Genomic DNA, 20,750 nt, shown 5'->3' on the forward strand with positions numbered 1-20,750 from the left:
CTCTTTGTTATTCAGAGATCGCGACTGATTTTCACGATCACCAGTGGAGAAGAAGGAGCTAACTGCTGCCTAGACAGGCCTTATCTCCTATGAATGCAATGTTCTCTTGTCTCGGTGGATGGCGTTATCGGACACGGGAATCCTCTAAAATCTCCTATAATTTTTGGAACACAGGAGAAAAATAAACTGCGAATGGAAATCAGTGCCTGAAACAGTCATCAGTTGAGACAACAGAGCATCGTGTTCATAAAAGACCAGGCCTGTCTAGGCCCAGCTAGCCCCATCTCCTTTGCTGGTGATCGTAGCAATAAGTCACTATCACTGAATGGGAAACAACACTGCCCGTCAGCGTACAAAGTCACATTTGCTGCCGAAGGGTGCCCTAGTACAGGTGCTGACGCTTATAACTTTGACGTTCTGTAGTGTCATTGGATGACGTTGTCGGACACGGATTCCCATCCACAATTTCTTCCTCAAAACACCCTCTATAAGTCATCGAAGTTTGTTGGTACCGCTTTGTAACACAGTGTATATTATTTCCCATAGTCGACATTTTTTTTCTCCATTGACTGGACTACTACGCCACCGGCTTGGTCGGCTATTTCGTAAACATCATTAATTTAAATTTTCCCATGAGGGTGATCACAGGAAAAGACTTTTGTAAACGTTGCGCAGAAACTATTAAGTTTACAAATCGATCGAAACCGAACCTTTTACATCCAGAGTATTTTCATAGTAAGAAAGGCAGAAAAAACAAATCGATTTAATCGTTGATCTAATGCTGTTAAAATTCACAAAACTCTCAGGTAAAATTTACACACATGTCAGTTTTACAAATTTTAAGTGGCACGACTAAGCTGGTAGCGCAGTAATACAGTCAATGGGGACAAAAAGAATATCGAATTTGTGAAATAATTTGTGTACTCGCAAATTTTTATTGAGTGTCGGGAGGAGGTACCATCAATGATATACTACAAATCCTGATCCGGGGGATGGAGGAGGTGGGGTGGGGGTGGGGGTGTTGGCAGACGCGTTTATTATTAATTTTTTTAACTCTAAAACCACGGTTTCTAGTGAAAACATATTTCACTACAAAATTAAACTACATTCAATTTCCGACAAAAAAGATTAGATTTGTTTTTTCTGTAGGACCAATAGTTCACATGAGAGTAAAATAATATTTAAAATCTCATTCATCTCATGTACGCTTTAGCTTAGATGGTTTCTGTAGGCCAATTTAAGGTAGTTTCTTGATACCATAGACTTCGGTAGTCTTATTTCAAACTGTCTGTCTTGACTTCCACTACACCACCTGAGTACATTGCAAACAGTTGTAGTTTACTCGTACATCCTGTATATCATATATTAAAAACTGTGGGCGACATCCTCCATATCCCGACGATGTCACAATTTTAACAGAGAAAGAAAATGATTTGCAAAAATGAATTAGTCAAATAGCCAAAGACAGCGATATCACTATATCCACAAAGAAAACCAGAACAGCAGCTTATATGTGTAGGGTTCCACAACAAGTAAAATGGTGATGAGCAACACTATAGTAGAACAGATCAGGCAAATTAATTTCTCTACTTTTTTCTAACTGTCCTTGAGTATTATGAAATGTAATATGCTGTGAGCAAATAGACGAAAAAACACGATATGTTGTTCTCACCGCTACTGATCAGTAACTAGATACATTCACAACCTCCAAATAAAATAAATCAATGTATCCATAGAGAATGATTTTAGGTGAAAATGTTAGTATTCATGGGGAAGCCAAGTGCAAGACTGAAAAATGAAGATGGTTGCTCCAAAACTCTCATTTAACCAATTCACGATACTCTGGTGCGCTTAACAAGTTGAATATAAAGCAAATGCACAGTAGACCTGCACCAGTAACCACCAGTCAATCAATGTACTTTGTAACAGCCCAGAAATGCTCAGTACTCCTCTTTCACCTTTGTTTCACGTAAAAGTGTTAAAAATTGAGATCGGATGTCCAGCGCGATTCAAGGACGATAGATCTTCTTCGCACAACCATGTCCTGTAATAGAAAAATTCAGTTCATATATTTAAAGAGCGGCATCATTTCGAGCAGAATGTTGGATCAAGTAAGTAGTACTTTATTAAGCACTGGCATCTAGTTTCGAGCTTGTGCTCATTTTCAAGTGGGCAGATGGATGCAGATAACATTATTCTGGAAGCACGTAGGAAAATAATCACGTTCGAGGCACAGTAACACATGACAACGTAGTCAGTGGACAGAATCTCGAAATTAGCATCTACAAACCAAGCAAACACAACTGTATTCAGACTAGCCATGTGTGCTTACAACTATGCGGCTTGCAACGGGTATAGGTGCAGATACTTTTCTATGTGGTACCGTAATATGTACAGACATCAATGTGTTGCTTGTTCTTTCTCTGTGTCGAACAGTCTTCTCACAAACACGTCGCAAACTTTACGACCGTATGTTTTCTACATGACTGTAGCTGTAGTACTAAGTTGACTACCCTTTCAGTATGAACACGCGTCCATACTTCAACACCCGATCTGCTGCCCAGAGGAAATAAGCAATAATGGCTTGCTCTTGCCACATCTACTTGGAGGTACTAACCAAACTAAAATCATACGAGTTGTAACCGTTATAATTATTAGCCTTTATATTACGTAAATACTGATGTTATGTAATTCGATACATCATCCTCAGTCGCCAATATACCATTTAAACCCTGTATGCAAAAGACTATACTTATAAACACACATGGCTGTTAAACGTACAAAAACTTGTGTATGCGTGGTTTGTGGGTACTTAGCCCGAGGTTGTGTCCTCTGAAGATCTTCCAATGCGTTACTGTGCATAGCATGTGATTTCTTGGTATGTGCTTACTAGGACAATGTGGATACATACATCTGTGGGGTTAGAAGTGAGCCCACACTTGAAACTAGCTGCTAGTGCTTAACGAAAAAACTTTTTAATACTAATAGCCCAATGGAAATCGTGTCGGTCTTCCTCTCCTTCTTGCTCTTCTTTTGTACTTCATGTAGTAGACTTTTGCCTCTTTAGTGGCCTTCTTCTGCCTACCAGATAATAATTCGTATCTGACGTAAGTTAGCTTGCCACTTCTCATTCTGTCTTGATGTTCATTCCATTTTCTTCTGTTGTTTCAATACTGTTTCTTACGTTAAATACCGGTATGTTTAGTTCCTTCCTAACGTTGCAGTTTCTTAATCTGTCTACTCTGGTACCGCCTTTTACAGTCCTAACGAATTTCATTTCAGCCGCCTGGATCTTACTCCTTGTCATTTATAAAAGTGCCACCGACTGGTCTATGGTACAAGTGTACACGACAAGCACATTCAGTTGGAATTTAGATGCTTCATTTTAGTGTGGATCCCAGTAAATTTCCCACCACACCTCACACAGAATTACGGTCAACTTATATACTTGTTCACAACTTCACACCACATGGTCATTTGGTCACTGTGAATGGGATATTCCTGAATGCATTTAGGGTTTTTACCTTAACAGTTGCAGAAGCTCGGATTGCTAAAATGACCAGATAACTGAAAAATGAACTTTGCCGCTCTTCATCTACATCTATATCTACATTTATACTCCGCAAGCTACCCAACGGTGTGTGGCGGAGGGCACTTTACGTGCCACTGTCATTACCTCCCTTTCCTGTTCCAGTCGCGTATGGTTCGCGGGAAGAACGACTGTCTGAAAGCCTCCGTGCGCGCTCTAATCTCTCTAATTTTACATTCGTGATCTCCTCGGGAGGTATAAGTAGGAGGAAGCAATATATTCGATACCTCATCCAGAAACGCACCCTCTCGAAACCTGGCGAGCAAGCTACACCGCGATGCAGAGCGCCTCTCTTGCAGAGTCTGCCACTTGAGTTTGCTAAACATCTCCGCAACGCTATCATGCTTACCAAATAACCCTGTGACGAACGCGCCGCTCTTGTTTGGATCTTCTCTATCTCCCCCGTCAACCCGATTTGGTACGGATCCCACACTGATGAGCAATACTCAAGTATAGGTCGAGCGAGTGTTTTGTAAGCCACCTCCTTTGTTGATGGACTACATTTTCTAAGGACTCTCCCAATGAATCTCAACCTGGTACCCGCCTTACCAACAATTAATTTTATATGATCAACTTCAAATCGTTCCGCACGCATACTCCCAGATATTTTACAGAAGTAACTGCTACCAGTGTTTGTTCCGCTATCATATAATCATACAATAAAGGATCCTTCTTTCTATGTATTCGCAATACATTACATTTGTCTATGTTAAGGGTCAGTTGCCACTCCCTGCACCAAGTGCCTATCCGCTGCAGATCTTCCTGCATTTCGCTGCAATTTTCTAATGCTGCAACTTCTCTGTATACTACAGCATCATCCGCGAAAAGCCGCATGGAACTTCTGACACTATCTACTAGGTCATTTATATATATTGTGAAAAGCAATGGTCCCATAACACTCCCCTGTGGCACGCCAGAGGTTACTTTGACGTCTGTAGACGTCTCTCCATTGATAACAACATGCTGTGTTCTGTTTGCTAAAAACTCTTCAATCCAGCCACACAGCTGGTCTTGATGAGAAACAAGCCATCATTCATTATTTAAGAACCTATTTTTAAGAAATATACGCGAAGGCAGGGTTTTCACGAGCTGGCCGACGTGTAGTAGTAGTCCCCACGTCGTATCTAACTCGCTTAATGTCTTCTAATGTTTTGACTGACCAAGGGCGAGATTATGATTATTGTTTTAAGGCGAATTTGTTTCTCTAAAATTTTGCATCTGCAATTCACACTGAGTTGTAGCTGAACAATCAGCATTTTAAAAATATTTTTCAACTAATGTCAGCTGCTTACACGACTGTAGCTCCGTTGCGTATGAAAGTGCACTGATAGGCAACAATGTGTCTCTATGAAACAAAGAAAATTTTATGTAAGCAGGGTATTTGATGATCACTTCGAAGGTTTTAGAAGACGAATGTGAGAAAACTGTAACACATACAGAAAATAGTTGCATAACAGTGGATAGAACACCTCTCCTTTCAACTCACATTGCATTCCAGGTGCTCCATGAAGGCGCCGCTTGTGACGTGCAATTCACTGAAGCTACTGACACGAATTGTCCGGGATGGCGCTTTAGAACTCTGCTGATAGCGTTGTGTATCTGCTGACATTAATTATTTCACCGCAGCAAGACCGAGCGGACGATTTGTGCACGTGTTCTGACACCCCACCCGGGAGGGCGCAGAAAACACTGCGCAGAAGCAAACGCGTTTCTGCCATTGTGCGCATGGCGCCATAGAGGAACACTTCGCACGTCTATTTTTATGTTGGAGAGTGTGCGATTTCGTGAGGGTTGTTGTTTACGCTTAGTTCCTTTCGTATAGTGAGTGATTTGCAAATGAAAGTCATTTTAGTATGTGCAAGTAATATCAGATTGTGCTGGCCTTGCTCCAGTTTTCACAATCACAGCACTATAGGACGTGAAGTAATGCTTCATGCTTTCTCTTAAGATACAACCTGCAAACGATTGTCGAAATACTGTGGAAACGACGCTGTGAATGTTGAAAATGCTAGACTATGCTCCCGTCATTTCCAAGCAACTGTATGTTAGAGACTTGTGTTCGGAATTGCTGAACTTTACCGCGAAATCGAGTGCCGAAGAACGATGCATTTCAATCTTGTAAGTTCGTAGCGCCAGTAATAGCACACTAAGTGCAACAGAGGAGCAACGTTTCAACACACGTTAGATCCATAGAAGTAGTATAGAGAATTCAGAAAAGTTTTCATTACAGAAGAAAAGTGGCGATAAACGTACATTTACTCACGAAGTTGTTTTTAATGATTCAGATGAAACATTTTTACAGAATTCCTTAGACACATTACTGACAAATGAAACTCCCCATGACATCCTCCCCCAGATTTAGTGGTAGGGTGACCAGTGGACAGCACGTCAAAATCTGGAGACAGAGCACACATGAAAACAGGAAGAACGTGCACTCAACTTATGATGAATACAAAATGAAAATTAGCGTTATATGGATCTTGTTTACTCTTTAAGACTATTATTAGAGCTACCTTAGGAATTAGCATGCTCATTTTGAAAGTGTACTTTGACAGAAAACATCAAAAACAGACTTTACTTCGCTCTTTTTTTGCTTGTTTCGATTCCAAACATGGTTGATTTTTTAAAATCAGCAGTGTCTGTTTAAAAGCAGGACTAGTTATAGAATGTACCAGTAACATTCTAGCAGTAGCAGAACAGCAATTTACATGTCATTATTTTAGAATAATGTAAAACTTACCCTTAACACATATCATAAATGCTAGGCCAATATCTTATAGTACGGTACTGTTCTTGAGGGATAGGTTGCTCGTTAGTGACGTCACAGCGCTAGCCAATAACAGCACGGAACGCTTACCGCCCAACCTTATTTGGTGACCTTGCAGACACCAGTGTCCCCTGGCGTCATTAAGCTACGGCTGTAACCAATGATACGTGTCATTTTCTCTGTATGCGTTGTAATTTTCGTGCATTCGTTCTCTGAAACCCAGGAGATAGTTGAGAATAACACTGTATTTGAATTATTATTAATTCAGTGCGACCGGACCTGTTTTACACATCTGTTTCTGTCAGTTAAACGCAGTTCTTACGAGGAATGCTATCTTTGATAGGACTGTTGATATTTTTAAACATATCGTGTACCCGATACATCGATATTTTTAAAAATATCGTAATAGCGCTTGAAATATCGAAAAGAAACTGATATATCGATGTATCGCAGGAAAGGTCGACGTAACGGCAAGAAAAAAAAAGAATTATCGCCTGCAGATTGTAAAATATACTTGCAGTTTTAGAGTTGTATGTTCAAGTACTGATTTATTATTGGGTATTCTTATCCCCCTTAGGGCAAGAAATGAAAGGAAAACGACGCACGTTGAGGCTTGGCAATAACCACCCTGCGAACATTGGTAACTGCATGTCAGTGGCACAATGAAAGGTGTCCAATGAGTTCGTCCTTGGCTTTTGTCACGTATCGGATTTGTCTGGAACACCTCATGTCGACGTCCCTTTTTTTTCATTTCAGTTGTAAGGCCAAAATTGCGTGATGAAGTGAAACGTTGCAGTTTCTGTTGGAAGTGCCGAGCGCCGATTACGGCAGCATTTCTCCTCACACGTCCCCGCTCACTGCAAAGATCAGTCGTGTCATTCAGATTTTTGTTCACCAGTTTCAGCAACTGTTTCTGCAGAATTCCGATATGAAGAAGCAGCACATTAGCTGTGTTAAACATTGTTTTTTAACGCACGCAACTGGTGTGCTAATTCTTCACATCGGAAATATTATTATTCCATTCACACAGCAACCCCCCCCCCCCCCCCTCAGTGCAATCCTATACTTGCTTCAAACAGCCAAAAAGAAAGATTGGACTTGATGAAAGCTCAAAAACTATTAAGACTTTATCACATAGTGAAAGTAAAATTACGTTCTTGCATAATTTCAAAACAACGATTTCAAATACTTACCGAAAATTTCGAAAAAAATATAAAATAAAAATACAGGCACTCGATTTTGCCTTTCCGGTATCGATACATCGGTGAATATGTTATCACCAATATACATCGATGTTTTTGACCAAAATATCGATATATCCATATTTTATCAGCAGCCCTAATCTTTGCCCTACTTTCAGTGAGTGTAAACTGTGCTTTGAGCTTCAACGAATTCCTTAAAATCTTGTTTCATTTGGTCAGGTGCTGCATACTACCCTGTAAACGTTGCATTTAACAAACTCCTTAATTTACTGACGCTGATTTCTAATAGTCCCTTATTTTACTATTCCTCCAGCTGGTCAGTAGAGGTCACCGATTGTGTGGTAACTAGTGCAAGTACTGCCTCCTGAGAATTTGAAATTGCAGAAAACTCCTAAAACTGCAAATGCAAATAAGCACACTGTTTGACGGCGTCTCTGCCTTGTGAGTTGCCCGGTGCACGGTAAGACGAGTTGCCCCTCCAGATGCAGAGCAGGTGACGCAGGCCTACTCTTTTGTCAGACACGATCAGCCAATCAGTGCATGCAGTGGCTCGGGTAGCGGCGTAGCCCGCCGGAGCGCCTCGTAGTCAGCTAAGCGCCACGGCAACTGCGCAACACCCGACACTTTTGTGCTTCGGCACGTATCTCTTGTTTGTTTTTTTAATCTTACTCTTCTTTTGAATATCACATTTTCTTCTCACATTAGTTTGCTGGAACAGAGCGATTTTCTTTCTACACCAGCAGTTCGGCAGAAAAATCATTAGTTTAGATTTAGATCATAGCTGACTTAGTAACATAGAGTTTATGGAATGTTGACTGCATATGGTGACATGATACTTACGTATATTTATATTATTTTGATTTTGCGGCTCTTGGCTAGTTTCATAGACATTCGTACATATGCTCGTTGCAGAATTAACACTTGCTCATGAATTGATTTCTGTTTCATATTGTACTCGTTGATCTAATGTATTTATGCGGAAATATGGCCAATCGGGAAGCATTGCCATATTTTTGAGATCTGGCTGTTCATGATAACCATAAATACAGAGAGACATTAGTATTAAGAATGACAAAGTAGTGCATCCATTTACTGAACTAGTTGAACCGTGTTTATGTTGTTTGCATCTTGGCCAGTAGCAATAACTCTTGTCTGGTCGAAAAGTTATCAGGATTGTCTCACTGGACATGAAACTCGATATTTTTCCTTGTTGTAACCCTCTTAAACTGGTAGCCAGATGTTGTCAGACAGACTTAAACAATCTTTGCAGTTCTAAGTCTGCAGTCAGAATGTAAGCCCACCCTAATTCGATTCGTTCTGTTAATACTTGCTGAACATCAAACCGGTGACTCATTTTTAACGTACAGTGAGACAGTTCTCAACTGATTTTTTTCAGTTTTTTATTCACAGATGTCACCGTGCAACCAAGCAGACACATCATTTGGAGCAACTGTTACTACAGTCTGTTGTATGAAGGACGAATTTAAGTTTAATTAATGTGTTATTTTGAATTTCAGCAAAGTCCAGTTTCGAAAGAAACAGGTTTGATGAACTTTCTTCAAAATTGTTATTTCTGGAATTAGACCACATATTCAAGAACTATCGCGAATTTTTAAGAGAAAGAAGACAATAATAATTCGCGAATTATTTCATAAAATATCAAAGAGCTTTGAGCATCCTTTCGACGACAATATCCACTTCTCTTCACGTGCTGAAACGATTTTGTTTACAGTGGAACTTCACTTCGTTCACGGACACTACAGGTAAGTGAAATATTTGTCTTATTTGAAAGTATGAATGCTTTCGTATAATTTAGAAGCATGCATGCATATACACCGCAACAATAGAACCTTTGATTTCATCGCGTAACAATCAGCGCGTGATGAGAAGTGGGTAGTCAAGCGAAGTGTTTTTTTATGGCTGACTTCAAAAATCGAAATTTCTATCCACAGTGCAGAACAACTGTTGTAATTTTGTTAGCTGCTATGAAGTTCGAAGAGGTAAGAATAAATATGAAAGATATTCTCTCTGATATTCTCTCTTTTAGAATTTTAGAGCGGTAAGAGGATGACAAATATTTTTTATTGCTTATTCGTTGCTGCTTTAAGTACATGTTCTCTTCAAAATGCATCAGTTTCTAATGGTGCAGGTTCTTCAGTCGCGTTAAAGAGATTCAAGAATTTAAGTCAAAGGCATTCTTCAACTCGTGGAACAGTCATTTGTTTATTGCAAAGAGCGTGTAGTTTTCCAATGGGTGCGTGCGGCTCCGTTATCCACGCAAAAGTAACATACACGATGAACGAAGCGCTACGCGTCTATATTCCAGATGGGTTCACAGTCACGTGAGTAGCTTCACACTTTTTGATTTTCATCATGTGTTCTTTTTTAATTTATTCCAAGTGCAAATTGATAATTTCAGAGAGCAGACATTGACTTAACCGATTTTGTACCATTCTGCTGCCCAGATTGTATGCTGTGAGATTAGTTATACCAACTACTTCTTATTGATTTATTCGAGCAAAATATTGAGGAAGAACGAGGGTTTGCAGACTAATCTCACTAAAACAGTGATATCGTCTGCAGAATGTTTCTAAAACATATTCTTTGTTATTTCATGAAGTCCATATTAGCGTTTTAAGCATGATATAAGGACGGCCAATTTTAACAGAGGTTAAATCGTTAAAACGTTAATCAAATTCTGAAGTTACAAATGTATTTTGTGAAGAATTTTTATTACGTGTATTTTATTCAAATCGTGATGATTACAAACTAAGGTAAATTAGAATGTTATTTTTCTTAGTTAAACGCCCTAGTGCACTAAGAACATAAAAGAGATGATGAATCGTCCGTGATAGTGTATCAGCATAGATTGGGCTTCCTTTCGTTTCGTCTTTAAAAAGTGATATAATTAAATTATGGAAGATACCGGCTACGTTTTTTAAAGATAGCTCTCTTACGGCTATTTGATTTCCCTGTACCGAATAACAGACTTTTCATAAGTATCGAACGTCTTTAATTCATTCAGATAGACGGTACGAAATGAAAAATGATGCCTTGCAGTTTGTATGACATTGGTATGACAATTGCTTCACACACGTTGTTTTGTGGATGCCATTTAATTGTTATTCTGATATTTAGATTGCGATGATTGTCGTAGTACTCAGTTTCATTGGGTATACATCGATAATGTTGTCCTCGCGGATATATTTAACGTGAAACATACGACGCCAGCTTATGTGTTTACAGGACAGTGACAATAACAACTGTGATCCAGGTATATTCAAAATAAGTAAAGTTAGATTTCTGACACATTCATACGTAATGTAGAAACTTCTTTTCCGCAAGCTGTTGGGGGAGAAACTAACAGCTTAAAGTAAAAGGTTTTTGTATTTTGGCGTCTGTGGGGCGGAACGTTGTGTGCGAACGATATCCTGGAGGCTCGCAGCTATACGAAGAGTTAAAACTGCATCGCATTTCCGTCTTCCTTTTCAAGAAAATCTTTCCCAGAATTCACATAAATGGTCATCGTCCTAGCCAAACATCAATTAGTATTCGTAAAACGTTACCAGCGTACCTGTAAACCGTCTTTAGCAAGATGAAAAATGTGTAATTACCCACAACAATCAATGTTCCTCAGAATTTCTTTCATTTTGCACATTTCAACGATGTATTTTGCCCTTTCGCTCATCTCCTTTAGGGTTTAAATTTTGTACCTGTTGACGCAATGTTAGATTCCAGCATAAATAAGTATCTGCATGTTATTTTCGCAAATAATGACTTTATTGGAGGACATTGACTATTATATGATACAGAATGTAACGTAAAACAGTACCAGCCACAATTTGGTTTTGGATCGAAGTACTGATAAAGCACCGTTAACGATTTCAAATCCATACATTCATCGCCAGACGGCTTTCATTGTTCTACAAAAAAGTATCACACATTGATTTACAGGTGAGCAGCCCCCGGATAAACAGAAATAAGAGTTTCCAATGATGTTTCGCTATAAACATGCTAGAATGCAAATTACGTGAAATGATCGCCTGGGACCTATATTATTTTCACAGTCTTTCTCCAGCAAATAACAACATTCACGTTGAACTTTATGTGTGCGAAGTCACTCAGTGGTCTTCACTTTCATTCTTGTGGCCACACACAGTTTATCGAGACACGTCAAACGATTTAACTGATCAGAACTATTCCCGAAATTACATAGAAGAAGAATTTAAAGCAATCAATCATTCTTACTCCGCATATTATTTTCTTGGACTTCACGTTGTATTAAATGGAAACAAATCCAAAGTAGATACAAGGTATAAGAGTGTTAAGGATACTAGATACTGCGATTTTTGGCTGTAATATACGACTGCTTTTAACACAACTGACTCAAAACACGTAGTGCGTCTTAAAGAGTTTTTGCTTTCTTTCTCCGTGAGGTTCGTTTCTTTTAGGAATTATGTGAAACTAACTGCGAAATTGCTTAGGCTATTAAGATACTGTAGAGCGAGCGTACGTTAACGGCAAACATACGAAACTTCACTGCCGCAGCTCCCGGGGCCATGTTGCGTTTGCGCGTAACAGCGAACCAGCATACCTTCCCCTTTCAATGTTCAACTGTCAAACAGTTTGTGTTCAACTGTCAGTCACTTTCTTCTTCTGGACTAGACATAGGACAACTCACGAGTAAATCAACGTACCACATCTTGTTACAGAAACATCCAACCTATCTGACGATAAATGTGTGGTAGATTTCCGCTACGGATACGGGAGGATGTAGCAGTAAGTTGGCCGACACGATTGTGGTTAGATAACACTTCATTACAAGAGGACACATACAAGTCGTCTACACAGTACAGTGGTCGAACCTAGCCTGTCTTTGATCTCAAGTCCCACGTATATCCACTTCGGAGCTGCGAGGTGTTTGGTCTGTACATCTACATCTATATCTACATTCATACTCAGCAAATCACAGCAAATTCCAGTCTCGAACAGCGCGTGGAAAAAAACGAACACCTATATTTTTCTGTGCGAGTTCTGATTTCCCTTACTTTATTATTCTTATTATCATTGTTGTTGTTGTTGTTTCTCCTTATGCAGATCGGGGTCAATAAAATACTTTCTCTTTCGGAAGAGAAAGTTGTTGATCGAAATTTCGTGAGAAGTTCTGCCTTCCCTACAACATTTTCTTTGCGTTGTTTGCAGTTTAAATTTTTCGTAATTGCAATTCTTAAGTACGTACATAAATTTACAGGCTTTAGATTTGACTGATTTATAGCGAAATCGACGATAACTGATTCCTTTGGGCACTCATATGGATGACCTCACACTTTTCATTATTTGATCAATTGCCAATATCTGCACCATACAGATATCTGTTCTAAATCGTTTTACAATTTGTTTTGATGTTTGATGACTTTACCAGACGATAAACAACAGCATCATCTGTAGACAACCGAAGACGGCTCTTAAATCGTTTATACAGATAAGGAACAGCAGAGTGCCTATGACACTAGCCTGGGGAACGCCAGAAATCACGTCTGTTTTACTCGATACCTTCCCGTCAGTTACTAAGAACTAAGATCTTTCTGACAGTAGAATCAAGTAACTGAGACGATATTCCATAAGCACGCAATATGGCTACAAGCCGCTTGTAAAGAAATCTGGAAATCTAGAAATAGGGAATTAATTTGAAATCCCTTGTCAATAGCACTCAGCACTGGGTGCGAGTAAAGAGCTAGTTGTGTTTCACAAGAACGATGTTTTCTAAATCCGTTTTAACTGTGTGTTATCTTCGAGGTAATCCATAATGTTCGAACACAATATATATTCCAAAATCCTGCTGCATATCGACGCTAATGATATGGGCCTGTAATTTAGTGGATTACTCCTACTTCTTTTCTTGAGTATTAGTGTGACCTGTGCAACTTTCCAGTCTTCGGGAACGTATCTTTCGAAGAGCGAGCAGTTGTTCATGATTAGTATGGAACTATTGCATCGGGATACTCTGAAAGGGACCTAATTGGTATAGACTCTGGAGCCGAAGACTTGCTTTTCTTAAGAGGTTCTAGTTGCTTTACTAGTCCGAGCATATCTACTTCTAAGTTACTCATGTTGCCATCTGTTCTTGATTCGAATTCTGAAATATTTACTACGTTTTATTTGGTGAAGGAATTTCGGAAATCAGTGTTTAGTAACTGCTTTAGCAGCACTGTCATCGATAGTGTCTCAATTGTTATAACGCATAGAAGGCATCGATTGTTTCTTGCCGCTGGAATACTTGACATATGAGCAGATTCTCTTTGGATTTTCTACCAGGTTCCGAGGCATGGTTCCGTTGTGGAAACTATTAGAAGCATCGCACATTGACGTACGCGCTAAATTACGAGCTTCTGAAAAAGATACCCAATATTTGAGATTTTGCGTTCGTTTAAATATGGTACGGTTTTTTTGTTTTTTTCTGCATCAGTGTTCTGACCCATTTTGGATACCAAGGTAGATGACCTCCGTAGTTTTATTAATTTATTTGCTATAAATCTCTCGGCTACTGTCGATACTTTTTTTCTAATTCAAGCCACATTTTGTCTACACTTCCCGGTAAATTGTTAATACAGGAGGAGTGGAGATTGTGTCTCAGGAAGATGTGAAGTGAATCTTTAACTGCCATTTGTACAGGTGATTTTTCATTTACTTTTGGAGGATTTGAGAGTTACAATATCAATCTCGCTACGACAACCTGTGATAACCAATCCCTGTATCCGTTTTGATGTTCGTTAATAGCTCAGGATTGTTTGTTTCTGGAAGTTCAAGTATGTTTCCACAACCATTTACTATTCGAGTGGGCTCATGAACTAATTGCTCGAAATAATTTTCAGAGAATTTCTGACGATTTCTTATGCGTGACTCCGGATTTAAACATGTATTATGTTGTCTCCGATATCGATAGAGCTGTTGTCTCCGCAAATGTAAAATTAGGCACGCACTACATTCGTACTGTCGCTTTTTGTGGGAAGCGCGTTGAATACATTACCTTGTCTACGATTCATCGTTTAACAAATTTTTCTCGGTAATTCTTGAGCAAAATATTGTGATTAAAAGGCTGAGATACAACTTATTGTTATTCAGTACACACTCATTTCAGTACCGATAAAAAAGTCAGCATTCGAAGGGATTTCCGCTCCAGTATCACTACCATGTCCTCTTGGAACCAAAGTCCGTTTTGCGTTAAAATCAAAATGAATTACATGATACGACACAATGGTGACTGGTGAACAGAAATTTATTGAAGGAATATCATTTACTGTTCGTTCAAACCACGTTGATCGTCATCAAATGAGAATGCATTTTATTCTCAAAACTTGTTTTTTTTCATATTGCATTAAATGACCAGTCCATTTCCGTGGCTGAGCGATGACCACGTCAAACTGCTGTGCGGAGGACCAAAGCTCGATTTCAGCTACTGCCAGGGATTTATTGACGGTAGGAGGCCCGGAACGGGGTGCACTCAGCGTCGTCACGCCATTTGAGGAAATACTTGCATGAGGAACAGCGAGCCGAATCTCAAGGAAGTTGACAATGACTGGGAGGTCGTTGTGCTGACTCCATGCCGTCCTTACCGCATCCGAATGGCAGAGAATGACACGCCCTGTGGGCATCGCGTGGTCCTCTGCGCCGTAAGGCGGAGTCGCCAAGACTCCATTATCGGTCATGCAAGCATATCACAGAATCACTAGTAATATTATTAAAAGATTATAACTGTGTGTCAAATTTTGCAGTAACATTCCTGTGTAATCATTCGTTTAGAACAGGGGCTCCCGAACCTTTCCTCTGACGGAACACTCTGAGAATCCTGGTATTACGATAGAACTTCTTGTTCATTTTGAAGGTGAATAAAACTTTTAAAAATGGGTAAAACTTGTGTTATTCCTCGAGTACTTCAATTTTATATCGTAACAAATAACACAGAAATCATTATAAAGATAAAAATAATGACTATCGTAAAAATGCAAAAAAAGTTTTTGTGGATCACTTATTCACTTGCCGCGAAACACCGGTGTTCAGCAGAATACGGATTGTGAAACCCTAATTTAGAGACTAACATTCTTCAACACTTTCCCTCTCTCACTCCATTGGTGCTCTCTGTCAGTAAAACGTACTATCTGTCATATATGAGAACAAGTGTGGCAGTTGTTAAAACACCTTAAGTTCGTATTTCTTATTAACCATAATACAGCAACCGAGCGAGGTGACATAACGGTTAAGACACTGGACTCACATTTGGGAGCAGTGGAGTTCGAATCCAGACTAACAATACTGTTTTAGTTTTCCTTAAGTTTCCATAAAACAATTACAACAAATGAGGAGGTACATGAAGCGCATTGGCCATTGCGAATGTGGGCAACCTTCGGCTGCATAATGACTGACGACATTGAAAATCTTTGCCAGATCTGGATTCGAGCCTGAATTTCCCTCTTGACCGGGTTCGAGTCCCTGATCGACACCGATTTTCAGTTTCGTCATTCCATTATATAGCCGAAGGTTGTCTACATTCTCAGCTCGAATACATTTCATATATTTCGTAATAGCTGTAGTCGCCGCAGTGCCTGTTCCTTGGTACATGCTTGCACTGCAACATTGTTCGTAATGCCTCTGAAAAACACACGTCCGATTTATTCCTCCATCCGAAATGGTACTATATCCACCCTCATGATCAGCCTCTAGTTATTTCGTCATCGTCAAAGCGTTGAACCATAATCTTCTCTTCGTTTCTCCTTAACGTAGCGGGCAGAGCATCTTCCTTTACTAAGTTTCATTACTTCATCGGTATTAATTCGGGGTAAATTGGTGGAATTACTTTAGTCGTTTACGCAACGTACCTTGTTTATTTTGCGACTGGTAAAATTTTGGTTTAGAATCTTCTGTAGAATTCAATGAAAAATTTACTCTGCCAGGCCTAAAACATTTCGTACCCATATTTATGAATGAATGAAAGCGGCGTTTTTCCACTTCTGCTGTAATTTTGTTATTGTTGCACAACCAGTGTATTACCACTGTGAAACGGGTACGCAGCGGTTTGAATGTAAATTGGCTGAGATATATTTAACTAGGAAAAAGGTGACATAATTATAAAAATTCTAAAATTTTCCTTTTCTGTACGTCGGATAGTTTTGGTTTTGGAAATAGCTGTTGTTTATGGTTTGACAAATAGCTGATGCACTTTAGGCGGGATTATATAAAGATATAAAGTTTGAAAGAATGGAAGTGAGGACACTTAGCAATTGCAAAGACGTTTCTGTGTATACTTAAGGGTATGGCCAAAGAGAAAAACATGCCTATAAAAATAAAATTATTAAAACATATGGGGCAGCAAAATGTGAAATTAGCAGATTTAAAGATTTCCCTTTTCTTTGATTTCTGTCAACATTCTCAACATGACTTGCACATTTTTAATAGTGAGAACTTTATATCGACACCGTCATTGTTCTATTAGTCTATTACGTTAGCTTACCGTGAAATAATAATTCGTGTCTATAGACATACTTCAACGCAGAATAAAGAATTAAGACATGCGACAATAAGGGCAGCAATAGTGTTGAGTAAAAGTATTAGTACGTTTCTTTGATCCAAAGAATCCCCGATCAATATGTACGTACTCAGTTTTAAACAGTGGATAAGAAGAACATTCTTCTTGTATCTGGAAAAGAATCTTATTCAGATTAAACAGATAACAAGATAACAAAAAGCGCTTTATTTGTAGATGATGTATACAGCAACTGAAAGGTATCCACAGACTGCAAATTGTATTCAGTTCATTTGATGTAACAGATGATGATGGATGGAGCTACGCCCAGATCATGAAATGGCGCACTTGTGGCAGCGGTGCTTGGCTGTTCAGCGTTCAGTCTCCGGTCATCATCTCCATGAACTCTGAAACATAGAAAATATCTGGGTCACGACATGTGTTCATTGCAGTTAAGCTAACTTTGCAACCTCTCTGTACAGAGGTTGTACACAATTTACGATCATTGTTTCCAGCATGATAACTTTGACGTTACTCCATCTACCTTTGAAACATACTAACTGCAGGTCACACTCGATCGGATAGCTCACGTCACCTGCAAGTCGTTAGCTTTACGCCCTACACACGTAAACAAATTACACTTACAGGTGCACAGACCATCATTTTTTTTGTCTTGAGCGTATAACTTTCGGATGAAATTATGTAAAGATCCCATTACCGGTTCTGACCAAGATTTTCGAAAGGTTTGCGTTGGTAATAACGCATATACCAGAACCGGAAATTCTCCCTGAAATACTCCAAATTGGACTTACTCGGCCCAACTACCATTTCGTCTGGTGTTTAGATTTAAAGACTCTTTCCTACTCTTAGCTTACAGTTCATCAGAATTCAGAGGGCCCGCGACACATTAGGGATAGAGACGGAAAAGTGTGCAGTTAAGTAATATTGTCTAAATGGAGGCCTACTGAAGAATAAAACAGTTCGCTTGTACTCATCATTTGACTAGCTGTTGGATAAGCCACGACACAGTTCAGGAGCAGCCTTAGCTTTCTTGTCATAATTACCGATCTGGTAAACAGAAAGGAACACTTTTTCTTCTTAAGTGTCGATTTTACTCCGAAACGAACAGTATGACAAAATGCGTTAGCGAGTTACTTAGTAGTGTTGTTACCAATTTTCTTAGCGCCGTAAAACTGTGTCTACAGTACTGTCGCTGACGAATAAAACGTTTTTCAAACACTCAAGAACTTCGAAAAGGCTGAGTTGCTATTTGCTGAAGGAGCACGTCTGGATTTGGTAACTGACGTATTGTAGTGATAACACTTGAATCATCTGACGCAACTGAGGTAGTGTCTGTCGTGGTCAATACCACATCTTAAAGGAAACGGTTTTTGGTCTCTGATTCGCTCACACAGGGACTGCAAGTAGGTGAAATATATCATTCCACAAGGTGAAAGCGATTGTGGATGTTGTTGGGGGAAGGAAAAAAACTGACTATTGATTACGTAGATTATCCATTTTCATGGGTTTTTCGACTTGATTTTTACATTCCAGTTTCTGTTGGAAGAAAACATCATTGTCTTATCTCAAACTTTGCGTCGGCCCCGCTGGTATGTTCTCGCATCTCGCTACATAGTATCCGCAGCTGTTTCGCCCGAATGCGGATATTTTCGAAAGTCGATTTCTCATTCCGTTCGAAAATGCTTATCTTGTTGACAGGGTGCGTATCCATGACATGACCTACTTTCGCGGTGAAAGGCGAAGTTGTTTCGAGTTTTCGTGACAGATGGCTGACTTCGGTTTCAAGATAATTTGTTTCTGGTCAGGGAGAGGGATTTTTTTTTTTGGAGGGGAGGGTGTAGGGTACGGGCCCTTTCTTCCTTCTGGGTATGTACGCTCTAGATGTCACTCATGCCCCATCGCTCATTCGGCTTTTTTCGCGTACGAAAGAAGTGGTTTGTAGTAGCATCGAAACATGAGGAGGTGAAACACCAGCAGTACACCGAAAAAAATAAACATCGCGATTGAAGTTCCAAACTAACTTGATGGCAGCTTAATCGAGCAGTTCGCTGTTGGCTGAGAAGTGGTAGATTTGGATGCAGGAGGTACAGGTGATGATTCTGTCTGATATGACGGGTCTAATTTGCGACGAGTATTTAGAAACAGTAAATACGAAAGTATTCTGTGAGAACTTGTAATTCGTTGCTATTTCAAAATGAGTCCTGGCTTGCCATATTGGTTGGATCACTTGAATATCAGTTTTTTCCCACACAGTGCAATATCCCGGAGCACAGAGCGACAGGAATGTTGTATGCGGGATGACGAGAAAGTTCCTCGGACGCATCAGCGTTTGTGTACGGTGGGATGGACCGAAATGGAATCCATCTTTGGAGTGCCCCCTTTCTTTTGTGAGAAACGGTGGACGCATTCTCTACAGGAACATCCCCGGACGTTTTATCTCGCATCCTGGCAGAGGGTTCCGGAAAGAGCAGACGCTACTGCAACGTCATCTCGCGAAGTATTGTCGCCGCCCTAGCGTGAAAGGCTGTCGATATACCATACGAGCAGAGACTGCGGTGGTGTGACTATGAAGCCACTATGAGTAAGAGAAACTAGGGGACGATAATAGACGTCATTATTTACAACGCAGCTTGTAATATTTTTAAAAATTATCGTTCACAATGAGGAGCGGAATGCTAGTACAGTTTCGACAAACTGAATGGGTAAATTGGTCTTGCCTCAGCATCGTAGCCAACACCCAAATCTCCAGATGTCAGACACTCAGATCCGTACCAAACGTTACATGTCGAGAGAGTATGAACCAAAACACCGATTTAGTTAGTTTTATATGCTGTTGTCGAGTTGAACATGCGTGAACGGTAATTAAAAGTATCACCGAAGTTACGTGGCACAGGAAAAGCTTATCTGTGAAGGAAAAGTTTATCTGTGAGTAATTGTATCGCAGGTCTCGCATTCGGTCGTCGTAATAAAGGTGCTACGTTCACATCCCACTGATGACAAGTTTTTATTATTATTATTGTTTACGCGTGAAGCTTTTGTATGGGTGATAATTTTCCTGACATGTAGAATGACTTTTCGGAGTTTGTAATATCCTTTTGGCAGTCTGCTCTCGCTTCGTTAGTTGCACATTATGTACTTATTATTGATCTTATTATTTTATTATTGATTATTATTGTTACTATTATTTCCGCACGTTTGATGCAATTGTTCTTAGCGTAAAAAAATTGTAATCATTGAGATTTGAACCCGGGTCCCTCGATATGTGCCAACCTCCCCACGAACACGACATGTTTCATTTACCCCCAGTTATCCTTTTGATGTGGCTCTGGTGTTGCTTTTAATTAAAGTTTACGCTCGTTCTGCTGGACGACAGCATATAGTACGAAATAAATCGGTGTTTCGGTTCATACTCTGTCCATATACAACGTTTGGTACCGATCTGACATCTGGAGGTTTGGGTGTAAGCATCACCTTCCTGTTTCACATCATGTACAGCGTCGGTGACGAGGTTTCAGATAGTGCCGCAGAATATGCCAAATGAGCTCTTATACAAATTGAAACGTTGTGTGGAGTGGTAAAATATCGTGGAAAACCGTAGTAACCATTCCTTAAACCTTTTGTCTTGGACGGGGCCGGTCGAGTGGGAGAGTTTGT

The 20,750-nt window shown here is 39.7% G+C and overlaps 1 protein-coding gene across 1 annotated transcript in view; it reads right to left on the reverse strand.

The window, feature by feature from the left end:
* Positions 1 to 17,284: 17,284 nt before the first annotated feature.
* The window catches only part of LOC124788256 (troponin C-like), a 63,184-nt gene continuing 59,718 nt past the window's right edge, over positions 17,285 to 20,750 (reverse strand). Inside the window, exon 6 of the mRNA XM_047255457.1 lies at positions 17,285 to 17,482. Coding sequence (XP_047111413.1) covers positions 17,454 to 17,482 — 29 coding nt within the window. The 3' untranslated portion in view covers positions 17,285 to 17,453. The remainder of the gene's footprint in view (positions 17,483 to 20,750) is intronic.

Source organism: Schistocerca piceifrons, chromosome 3, assembly GCF_021461385.2.
Source record: "Schistocerca piceifrons isolate TAMUIC-IGC-003096 chromosome 3, iqSchPice1.1, whole genome shotgun sequence".
NCBI lineage: Eukaryota > Metazoa > Arthropoda > Insecta > Orthoptera > Acrididae > Schistocerca > Schistocerca piceifrons.